At 48.3% G+C, this 12,335-nt stretch overlaps 1 protein-coding gene across 1 annotated transcript in view; it reads right to left on the reverse strand.

The window, feature by feature from the left end:
• UVRAG (UV radiation resistance associated) overlaps nucleotides 1–12,335 on the reverse strand; it is a 161,991-nt gene that overhangs the window by 47,547 nt on the left and 102,109 nt on the right. The window contains exon 12 of the mRNA XM_060235346.1: nucleotides 10,255–10,420. Within this exon, the coding sequence (XP_060091329.1) occupies nucleotides 10,255–10,420 (166 nt within the window). The remainder of the gene's footprint in view (nucleotides 1–10,254; nucleotides 10,421–12,335) is intronic.

Raw genomic sequence — 12,335 nt, forward strand, 5'->3', positions numbered from 1 at the left:
CCCGGTTCTCCCAGAGAAGAGAGCTCTGGCTGACTCAAGGCCATTCCAGCAGGTGCAAGTGGAGAGGTGGAGAATCAAACCCGGTTCTCCTAGATAAGAGTCCGCACACTTCACCACTACACCAAACTGGCTCTCAAGAGGGATGCTATGCAGTTGTGGCGTGCTGCAATGCCTCTCTAGCAACCCAGCAGGAAGGTATTGGATGGCCACATGCTCTGACTAGGGTTGCTAACTCTAGATTGGGAAATTCCTGGAGGCTGGCATTCCTAAGTCGTTACAGCCAGTTTGGTGTAGTGGTTAAGTGCATGGGCTCTTACTTGGGAGACCCGGGTTTGATTCCCCCACTCCTCCGCTTTCACCTGCTGGAATGGCCTTGGGTCAGCCACAGCTCTCGCAAGAGTTGTCCTTGAAAGGGCAGCTGCTGGGAGCGCTCTCTCAGCCCCACCCACCTCGCAGGCTGTGTTGCGGGGGAAGAAGATAAAGCAGATTGCGCTCCACTCTGAGACTGACTCTGAGAGAAGGGCGGGGTATATATCTACGTTCTTCTTAATGCAAGCACGGTGAGGCTTGTGGGGGGGGGCTTCTCCAAGACCCGTTTTTGCTCCCCAACAAATTCACATAAGGAGGGGTTAAGCAATTAGCAGCACAGTCGGTGCAGAAAGTAAGTGGCAAAAGCACTTATTCCAGTCTACAAGCTACTTTTTTGAAGGAACATTGGGAAACAGATATTGGAGATAAAATTTTAGATGAAGATTGGGAGAGGATGTTTAGATTACCTCCCTTTGTTACAACATCTAGGTTAGTGCAGGAGCAGGGATTGAAGATGATACAGAAATGGTATTATACACCCATTAAGATGTATTATATTTCTAAATCAGGGAGTAAAAATTGTTGGAGGAAATGTGGAGAAATTGGAACTTTCAGTCATATGTGGTGGGATTGTCCCTTAGTGAAAAAATTCTGGATGCAGGTTGGCATAGAGATGACAAAGATTATGGGATGGAAAATAAGTATATCCAAAGCAATGGCAATTATTAATTTGGATGGTGTGGGATTAAGATCAAAAGAGGATAGTAAATGGATTAATTTGATGTTAGTAGCAGCAAGACAAGTGATAGCAAGGAATTGGAAAGAAGCTGAGGAATTGACAATTAATCACTGGAGGGATAGAATGAATAGTATAATTATTTTGGAGTATTTAACGATGAAGATACGAAGAATGAATGGATTAAAGGTTAGGGAACAGGAGGAGGGATGGTTTAGGAAGATGGTGAGATATTTGGAAAAGTTTAAACAATTTAAGACGATTGGTTGGTTAATAAGAAAATGAATGGATAAGATGTTTAAATAGAGTGACGGAGTTGTATTTGGACGGAATGTTAATAGTTATAAATTTATGGATTATTATAATGTATCTATGGCCTGGGACTCTCACAGAGGTGGATTGGTGGTGGAATACATAACAATAAAAATTTTTATAAAAAAAAAAAAAAAAAAAAAAAAGCTACTCTTTTTCTTTCCTTTTTCTCAGTTGACAGACACATAAAATGCAGAGCACGCAGCGAGACCGTTGGGCGTGACCAGACTAATAAAATTATTATATGCAAGAATTGGTGAAACAGTTACGAAAGCTGTGTGGATTGAAGCCATATTGAAAGGAAGTGCGGAGAGGGAGGGATTCACATTTTGCTTCTGTTTCTCTGAGTAGTGCCTTTCAAAATTCTTTATAATTTGCTAGCTTTTTAGGACATAAAAGGAGACCACCAATTTAAAAAAAAAGACTGAAGAGAGAGATGCGTGCCTACATAAATCCGATGACCGTTCAACTCAACGCGCAGTATGGTGTGGTTTAGAGTGCTGGACTAGGCCGGGGGGGGGGGGGGGACTTGATTAACGTAAGAGCCACGTAGTATAAATGTCAGACGTTTCAGAGCCGCGAGACATGAACGTCAGATGTCTGAGAGAAGGAAGGAAGAAATGGAGGGAGGGAGGGAGGGAGGGAGGGAGGGAGGGAGGAAGGAAGGAAGGAAGGAAGGAAGGAAGGAAGGAAGGAAGGAAGGAAGGAAGGAAGGAAGGAAGGAAGGAAGGAAGGAAGGAAGGAAGGAAGGAAGGAAGGAAGGAAGGAAGGAAGGAAGGAAAATAGATGAGGGAGGGAGGAGAGGGAGAGGTGGAAAGAAAGTTTGGTTTGGAGAAGTGATTTAAATGCCTTCTCCAAGCCAGCCAATGAGGTGGGGGTCTTCAAGAGCCACACGATATGTATGAAAGAGCCACATGTGGCTCCTGAGTTTGGCCACCCCTGGACTAGACTCTAGGAAACACAGGTTGAAATCCCTGTTCTGCCATGCAAGCTTGCCAGGAAAACTCCTCTTCCGCTACCCACAACAGACACCCTGTGAGGTCACATCAGCAGCTGCATGTGGAGGAGTGCGGAATCAAACCCGATTCTCCCAGATAAGAGTCTGAACCCTTAACCACGACACCAAATTGGCTCTCTGTAGATCTGAAGCCCCTTGCCTAGGTCACACCGGCGAACCTCACAGCTCTCATTTCAATCAAGGGGGCACCAATCAATGTTCCCTCTAAGCTGAGTCCGTGTGAGCTAGCTCACAGTTTTTTAGACTCCGGTACACACCTTCTTTGTCTTGGCTCGGAAAAAAATGGCCCCAGAGCAAACTAGTTTATGCAGTAGCCCGCAACTTGAATGCCAGTAGCTCACGAAGTAGAATTTTTGCTCACAAGAGTCCGCAGCTTAGATGGAGTCTTGGCACCAATCTAAAAAGACGCAGGAAGATTCTCCAATTTCCCCCCACTCTTCAGGCCTTCATCCTATGTATATAATCTTTGCTGTAGTCCCACACAAAGAGAACCCAATGATAAGAACATAAGAGAAGTCATGTTGGATCAGGCCAATGGCTCATGCAGTCCAACACTCTGTGTCACGTAAGAACATAAGAGAAGCCATGTTGGATCAGGCCAGTGGCCCCTCTAGTCCAGCACTCTGTGTCACATAAGAACATCAGAGAAGCCATGTTGGATCAGGCCAGTGACCCCTCCAGTCCAACACTCTGTGTCACATAAGAACATCAGAGAAGCCATGTTGGATCAGGCCAATGGCCCATCCAGTCCAACACTCTGTGTCACATAAGAACATCAGAGAAGCCATGTTGGATCAGGCCAATGGCCCATCCAGTCCAACATTCTGTGTCACATAAGAACATAAGAGAAGCCATGTTGGATCAGGCCAACGGCCCATCCAGTCCAACACTCTGTGTCACATAAGAGAAGACACGTTGGACCAGGCCAATGGCCCCTCCAGTCCAACACTCTGTATCACACAGTGGCCAAAAAACCCAAGTGCCATCAGGAGATCCACCAGCAGGGTCAGGACACTAGAAGTCTTCACACCATTGCCCCTCCGAAGCACCAAGAATACAGAGCATCACTTGCCCCAGACAGAGAGTTCCAACAATATGCTGTGGCTAATAGCCACTGATGGACCCCTGCTCCAGATGTTTATCCAATCCCCTTTTAAAGCTGGCTATGCTTATAGCCATGGCCACCTCCTGTGGCAGTGAATTCCATGTGTAATCACCCTTTGGGTGAAGGACTTCCTTTTATCCGTTCTAACCCGACTGCTCAGCAATTTCATTATTATGTGCCCACGAGTTCTTGTATGGTGAGAAAGGGAGAAAAGGACTTCTTTCTCTACCTTCTCTATCATAATCTTGTAAACCTCTATCATGACACCCCTCATTCAACTGTGAAAGCCATGAACTGTATGTCTATAAATGAAGTTATTGAAATCGGGTTCCATTTTACAGCCTAAAAACTGAGGAATATTTGAAACACCCTTAGACTATCTGGAACGGGCATCTTTTTAGGAAGGCTGAATAGAATATTATATGGCAGAGACTGACCAAGAGAGAAATCTTGGGGTCGTGGTAGATAACTCACTGAAAATGTCAAGACAGTGCACGACTGCAATAAAAAAGGCCAACACCATGCTTGGTATTATTAGGAAGGGAACTGAAAACAAATCAGCAAGGATCATAATGCCCCTGTATAAATCGATGGTGCGGTCTCATTTGGAATACTGTGTACAATTCTGGTCACCGCACCTCAAAAAGGATATTATAGCATTGGAAAAAGTGCAGAAAAGGGCAACTAGAATGATTCAAGGGTTGGAACACTTTCCCTATGAAGAACGGTTGAAACGCTTGGGGCTCTTTAGCTTGGAGAAACGTTGACTGTGGGGTGACATGATAGAGGTTTACAAGATTATGCATGGGATGGAGAAAGTAGAGAAAGAAGTCCTTTTCTCCCTTTCTCACAATACAAGAACTCGTGGGCATTGAATGAAATTGCTGAGCAGTCGGGTTAGAACGAATAAAAGGAAGTACTTCTTCACCCAAAGGGTGATTAACATGTGGAATTCACTGGTGGCAGCTACAGGCATAGCCAGCTTCAAGAGGGGGTTAGATAAAAATATGGAGCAGAGGTCCATCAGTGGCTATTAGCCACAGTGTGTATATATAAATTATTGGCCACTGTGTGACACCGAGTGTTGGACTGGATGGGCCACTGGCCTGATCCAACAGGGCTTCTCCTGTGTTCTTATGTGACACAGAGTGTTGGACTGGATCGGCCATTGGCCTGATCCAACAGGGCTTCTCTTGGGTTCTTATATCTGGGACAGTGATACTCTGTATTCTTGGAGCTTGGGGGTGGGCACAGCAGCAGGGCTTCTACTGTCCTGGCCCACTGGTGGACCTCCTGATGGCACCTGGGTTTTTTGGGGGGCCACTGTGTGACACAGAGGGTTGAACTGCATGGGCCATTGGCCTGATCCAACATGGTTTCTCTTATGTTCTTATGATTTGGTTTACAACTCATGGCATCCGTAAAACACTTCTCCAACCTATAATTGCTCCATATCAATGTCGTAACTCTAAGAAAGAGGAGGAGGAGGAGCATTGGTTTTTATACTGTTTTCCTCTACTCGAAGGAATCTCAAAGCAGCTTACAATCACCATGCATTCCTCTCCCTGCAACAGGCACCCTGGGAGGTAGGTGGGGCTGAGAAAGTTCAGAGACAACTGCAACATGCCAAAGCTCACCCAGCTAGCTTCATGTGGAGGAGGAAGAAGAGGACTGTAAATTTATACCCCACCCTTCTCTCTGGATCAGAGTGGCTTACAAGCTCCTTTGTCTTCTTCCTTCTTCCTTCAGAACAGACACCCTGAGAGGGCTCTTACAGCAGCTGCCCTTTCAAGGACAACCTCTGCCAGAGCTATGGTTGACCCAAGACCATTCCAGCAGCTGCACATGGAGGAGTGGGGGAATTAAACCCGGTTCTCCCAGATAAGAGACTCTGGCTGACCCAAGGCCATTCCAGCAGCTGCAAGTGGAGGAGTGGAGACTCAGACCCGGTTCTCCCAGTTAAGATTCCGCACACTTAACCACTACTTAAGCTTGACTTTCCAGATTAAAGTCCGCAGCTCTTACTCACTGCCTCGAACTGATCCTCCAATACTCCGTTCCTCCTCAACAAGCACTTTGTGAGGCAGGTGGAGCTGAGAGAGTTCAGAGAGAACTTGTGACTGGGCTAAGGTCACCGTCATCGGGGAGGAGCGATGAATCAAACCGGTTCTCCAGATTAGAGCCTGCCACTCTTAACTATTACACCAGGTCTAACTATTACACCAGGTCTAAGCAGATGCCCCTGTATAAATCGATGGTGCGGTCTCATTTGGAATACTGTGTACAGTTCTGGTCGCCGCACCACAAAAAGGATATTATAGCATTGGAAAAAGTGCAGAAAAGGGCAACTCGAATGATTAAAGGTTTGGAACACTTTCCCTATGAAGAAAGGTTAAAACGCTTGGGGCTCTTTAGCTTGGAGAAACGTCGACTGCGGGGTGACATGATAGAGATTTACAAGATTATGCATGGGGTGGAGAAAGTAGAGAAAGAAGTCCTTTTCTCCCTTTCTCACAATACAAGAACTCGTGGGCATTCGATGAAACTGCTGAGCAATCAGGTTAAAATGGATAAAAGGAAGTACTTCTTCACCCAAAGGATGATTAACATGTGGAATTCACTGCCACAGGAGGTGGTGGCGGCTACAAGCATAGACAGCTTCAAGAGGGGATTGGATAAAAATATGGAGCAGAGTTCCATCAGTGGCCATTAGCCACAGTGTGTATATACATGTGTGTGTGTGTGTATACATACATACATATATACAGTGTGTGTACATATGTGTGTGTGTATACCCACACACACATATCTCTCTCTCTCTCTCTCTCTCTCTCTCTCTCTCTCTCTCTCTCTCTCTCTCTCTCTCTCTCTCTATCTATCTATCTATCTATCTATCTATCTATCTATCTATCTATCTATCTATCTATCTATCTATCTAAAACTTTTGTCCACTGTGTGACACAGAGTGTTGGACTGGATGGGTCATTGGCCTGATCCAACATGGCTTCTCTTATGTTCTTAAAAACCTAGGCAGTATAATAAAAAGTAGAGACAGCACCCTGCCAACAAAAGTCCGTATTGTCAAAGCAATGGTATTCCCAGTAGTAATGTATGGCTGTGAGAGCTGGACTATAAGGAAGGCCGAGCGCAGAAGAATAGATGCTTTTGAGCTGTGGTGCTGGAGAAGACTCTTGAGAGTCCCTTGGACTGCAAGAAGATCCAATCAGTCAGTTCTAAGGGAAATCAACCCGGACTGTTCCCTGGAAGGTCAGATGCTGAAGCTGAAGCTCAAATACTTTGGCCACCCAATGAGAAGGGAGCACTCCCTGGAGAAGATGCTAATGCTGGGAAAGACAGAAGGCCAAAGAAGAAGGGGACGGCAAAAGATGAGATGGCTGGACAGCGTTACGGATGTAACAAACACGAATATGAGTGGACTTCGGAGGATGGTGGAAGACAGGAGGGCCTGGCGTGACTTGGTCCATGGGGTCGGAAAGAGTCGGACTCAACTGTGCGACTGAACAACAACAAGAAGCAGATGGTTCTGTAGGATTTTTGCAGGCACTGATTTCCAGCTTTGAGTATGTTCACAGAGCAGTTGATGAAGACGAGGGGGGAGGGAAGGGGGGCGGGGAACAATCACCCTTATCCACTAGCGGCAGCGGCATATTCTTAAGCAAACTTTCCATATTTTATGAGGAGCTGTTAAAAGGAAATACGGCAGGAACGGGTTTGCGAAGCGCTCGACGAAAAGCCCTCTTCCTCCTTCCTCCTGGGGCAAGCACAGAGAGAGGCTGGGAAATTTATGAAAGAAACTCAGTCTGGTTATATTACATCAACAGGCCTGCGGCACTAAGAAAACCCTGGGAGTCAGGCCTGCCGTTAACTTCCTCACGAATCGCCCATTAAGGTATCCTAAAAGCTTCGGCACGAGATCCAAGTCAGCTGAAGGATGGCCAGTAGCAGGCCATAATTCATACCGTATTTCATACCTTAGAGCTGCGGAGATTTTGCAAGCGAGAGACCCCCGCAACCGTCTCCCGCTAGCTTTGTTGCCCAGTGCCAGCACGACCGTCAGCCTGCAAATATTCCGCTTTGAGGCCGCTGCCAAGTCCTCTGCGCCACCCAAGATACTGGCAGCTGCAGACCCGAAGGTGGCAAAGGCTCGGGAGTTTCTTGCTACGGTGGCGGGGGCGTCGCTCACAGACCTGGCCCCATTGTACAGCTACCGCAGGGGAAACTGCTGCCAGATGTAGCAATGCTCTCGCAGGAGTGGTCTCTCGCAGGAGGTGTCCTTGAAAGGGCAGCTGCTGAAAGAGCTCTCTCAGGAAAAAAAACCAGCTTTAAAGGGGGATTAGATCAATGGCTACTAGCCATTCAAAGGCACTAAGCTTCTGAATCCCAGAGCCGGGATGGGATATCAGGTGAAGGCCTTGGGCTCTCTGCCCTGTATGAGGCAGAACGCTGGACTGGATGGAGCCTCACTGGTTTGATCCAGCAGGGCTCTTCTGATGTTCTCAGGGGAAGGCCTCAGCCTCTCTGTCCTGTTGCTGGCCCTCCAGAGGAACTGGTTGGCCACTGTGTGGGACAGGAGGCTGGACTAGATGGACCCTCCCTGGTCTGATCCAGCAGGGCTCTTCTGATGTTCTCAGGGGAAGGCCTCAGCCTCTCTGCCCTGTTGCTGGCCCTCCAGAGGAACTGGTTGGCCACTGTGTGAGACAGGAGGCTGGACTAGATGGACCCTCCCTGGTCTGATCCAGCAGGGCTCTTCTGATGTTCTTCTCAGGGGAAGACCTCAGCCTCTCTGTCCTGTTGCTGGCCCTCCAGAGGAACTGGTTGGCCACTGTGTGAGACAGGAGGCTGGACTAGATGGACCCTCCCTGGTCTGATCCAGCAGGGCTCTTCTGATGTTCTTCTCAGATGAAGGCCTCAGCCTCTCTGCCCTGTTGCTGGCCCTCCAGAGGAACTGGTTGGCCACTGTGTGGGACAGGAGGCTGGACTAGATGGACCCTCCCTGGTCTGATCCAGCAGGGCTCTTCTGATGTTCTTCTCAGGGGAAGGCCTCAGCCTCTCTGTCCTGTTGCTGGCCCTCCAGAGGAACTGGTTGGCCACTGTGTGAGACAGGAGGCTGGACTACATGGACCCTCCCTGGTCTGATCCAGCAGGGCTCTTCTGATGTTCTTCTCAGGGGAAGACCTCAGCCTCTCTGCCCTGCTGCTGGCCCTCCAGAGGAACTGGTTGGCTTTTGTGCGAGACAGGAGGCTGGACTAGATGGACCCTCCCTGGTCTAATCCAGCAGAGCTCTTCTGATGTTCTTCTCAGGGAAAGGTGTCAGCCTCTCTGCCCTGTTGTCGGCCCTCCAGAGGAACTGACTGGCCACTGTGTGAGACAGGATGGTAGACTAAACGGACCCTCACTGTTCTGACCCAGCAGGGCTCTTCTGATGTTCTTCTCAGGGGAAGGCCTTAGCCTCTCTGCCCTGTTATAGGCCCTCCAGAGGAAATGACTGGCCACTGTGTGAGACAGGAGGCTGGACTAGATGCACCCTCACTGGTCTGATCCAGCAGGACTCTTCTGAGGTTCTTCTCAGGAGAAGGCCTTGGCCTCTCTGCCCTGTTGTTGGCTCTCCAGAGGAACTGGCTGGCCACTGTGTGAGACAGGAGGCTGGACTAGATGGACCCTCCCTGGTCTGATCCAGCAGGGCTCTTCTAATGTTCTTGTAAGTAAAGGGGAGCAATAACTTCCTTCCTCTTCCAAAATACAAGCAACACAGGGGCGCTGAACTCAGTTGAGGCAGCAGATTCAGGGCAGACAGAAAAGATGTGCTTTCTTCACAAGACTCCATTGTGGCATCCACTGATGAGGGATATATGGAGGGCTGCTAAAACAGATGGTAGCTTTGAAAGGAAAGTCAATCCGTTTGCGGTGCTTCAGTCCATCGACGGCTATTAGTGATGATGGCTAAATGGAATCTCCAGCTTCAGAGGCCGTATACCTGTAAGTAAATATCCCATAAGGCAGCCGGGGGGGGGGGGTGTTGCAGCAGGAACTCACTTGCATATTTAGCGTAGTGGTTAAATGCATTGACCCTTATCTGGGAGAACCGGGTTTGATTCCCCACTCCTCCACTTGCATCTGCTGGAATGGCCTTGGGTCAGCCAGAGCTCTCTTATCTGGGAGAACAGGTTTTGATTCCCCCACTCCTTCACTTGCAGCTGCTGGAATGGCCTTGGGTCAGCCAAAGCTCTCTTTTCTGGGAGAATCGGGTTTGATTCCCCACTCCTGCACTTGCACCTGCTGGAATGGCCTTGGGTCAGCCATAGGTCAGGCAGTCCTTGAAAGGGCAGCTGCTGTGAGAGCTCTCTCAGTCTGAGACCTCTCACCCTGATACCTCCCAGGGTGTCTGTTGTGGGGGAAGAAGATACAGGAGATTGTAAGCCACTCTGAGTCTCTGATTCAGAGAGATGGGCGGGGTATAAATCTGCAGTCTTCTTCTTCTTCTCCTTGGTCACAATTAGGAGGCATTTCTTAATAAGGAAGACAGGGGTGGTTGGATGCTCTGAGCCCTTCCATACAGACCCTTACCAGAGTGGCGGCAGCTGGCAGAAGGCCCCTGCTGTGTGACAAGCCCCCAAAGCTGAAGGGAGACACAAGAAAGGCAGACTCTGCCTGCACACTGGGAGCAGGTTTGTAGAACCATCGATTCCCTTTATAAAAAAAAAAAGTGTCTGAATAGCAGCACCCCACTGAAAAAGAGAGCTAACGGTCACTTACTCCCTTTCCTTCTCCGTCAGCTTGTCGTTGATGTTATCTTTGATCGTAGACCTGGAGCCCTTGTGGATGACCGGATACCTGAGCGGCACTTGCAGGAAGAAGGAAATCATGGAGACCAAGTGGGCCGTGTAGCCCAGGGCGACAGCGATGCTTCCATCATCCTTTGCTGCAAAGGAAAAGGAACACAGAGCTGAGGGTCATTTCCAGGAGCAGGCTGCTGGCCGGTTCTCAAATCCAGCGTCCTTCCTTCCTCTTCAGTCTCTCCATCTCTCATCCTACGTTTTTGAAATTTATGGGACAACTGAAAACCTGGCAAGTGACGCGAAAGACCCTGGACTCACAGGGGGGGCCAAACTGTGGCTCTTTCACACATATTGTGCGGCTCTCAAAGTCCCCATCGCCTGGCTTGTGGAAGGTGTTTGCCTCTTTACATTACTTCTCCAAGCCAAGCCAGCTGGTTTGGAGAATACATATTTAAAGTCAAAGTTGTTTTCTTTCCTTCTCTCTTTCTGCCCTCGTTCTCCCTAGTCTATTTGCTTTCCTTCCTGTATTGCGGTTCTCGAACATCTGACATTCATGTCTTGCGGCTCTCAAACATCTGACATATATTCTGTGTGGCTCTTACGTTGAACATATGAACATATGAAGCTGCCTTCTACGGAATCAGACCCTCGGTCCATCAAAGTCAGTATTGTCCACTCAGACTGGCAGCAGCTCTCCAGGGTCTCAAACTGAAGTTTTTCACAATTATTTGCCTGGACCCTTTTTAGTTGGAGATGCCGGGGGATTGAACCTGGGACCTTCTGCTTACCAAGCAGATGCTCTACCACTGAGCCACCTTCCCTCCCCTGTTAAGCGAGTTTGGCCACCCCTGCCCTGGAGAGTGGCTGCCGGTCTGAGTAGACAACTTCCCTTGATGGACCAAGGGTCTGATTCTGCAGGAAGTGGCTCCAGATGTTCATGGGCTTTTTTTTTAACCTATCAAAACAGGGCAGCTTCATTCTATACCCATCTCTGCTCCTTGATTGACAGCCTCAGTCGAGCTGTCCTCTTTGCCAACTTCACCCTTCCTCCCAGGCCACCTCCTTTGCCCTCTGCTACATCCCTGCAGTACACGGCTGCCTTCTACAGAATTCAGTTCAGTTCAGTTTATTATCACAGTCATTAACCGGAACATTTTAGTCATCTCTCTCTCTCGGCTTGACTTCGCGAACGAAGATTTAAGAAAGGTGCAGTAGTCCACATCTGCTGCAGGCTCGCTGGTGGCTGACAAGACCAATGCGGAACAGGCAGGTCCGGCCACATCTAGAACACCCTTAAAAGTACCTTATAAAAAATTCCACAAAGAATCTGCATGGTAAAACTTGATGACTTGAAGGTTATAATAGTAAAAAAAAAAAAAAGAATTTTAAAGATTATTTTTAACCCTTTAAACCATTTTAAAAAGTCACTTTAAAATTTGTTAAAAGATTTACAGTTTGGCCTATTTGTCTCGCTTTTTGCATTCTTTATAAACCTGGGAACAGAACCTAGCCGCCAGTCTTGTTGTTTGGTGGTTCCTATCTGACAGAAGATAATCTGAGTTTATTTGATCTGCTTCTACTGAATTCTCCAGGGATGGAGACAGAGGTATTTCACATCACCTATTACCTGGCCTTTTAGCTGGGGGTGGTGGGGACTTCAACTTGCAACCTTCTACATAGAATCACAGAGTTGGAAGGGACTTCCAGGGACATCCAGTCCAACCCCCTGCACAATGCAGGAAACGCACAACCTCAATGTGACAACCTCCACATTGCCAACCTCCACGTGGTAACCTCCATGTTGCCACCCTCCACGTGGCAACCTCCACGTTGGCACTAGGAGATCTCCTGTTATTAGAATTGATCTCCAGACGACCAAGATCTGGAGAAGACGACAGCTTTGGACAGTTTGATTCTCCACTCCTCCACTTGGCAGCTGCTGGAATGGCCCCGAGTTAGCCATAGCTCTTGTAAGAGTTGTCCTTGAAAGGGCAGCTACTGTGAGAGCCCTCTCACCCCACCCACCTCACAGGGTGTCTGTTGTGGGGGGAGAAGATA

The sequence above is a fragment of the Heteronotia binoei genome, chromosome 3 (assembly GCF_032191835.1).
Source record: "Heteronotia binoei isolate CCM8104 ecotype False Entrance Well chromosome 3, APGP_CSIRO_Hbin_v1, whole genome shotgun sequence".
NCBI classification, from domain to species: Eukaryota; Metazoa; Chordata; class Lepidosauria; order Squamata; family Gekkonidae; genus Heteronotia; species Heteronotia binoei.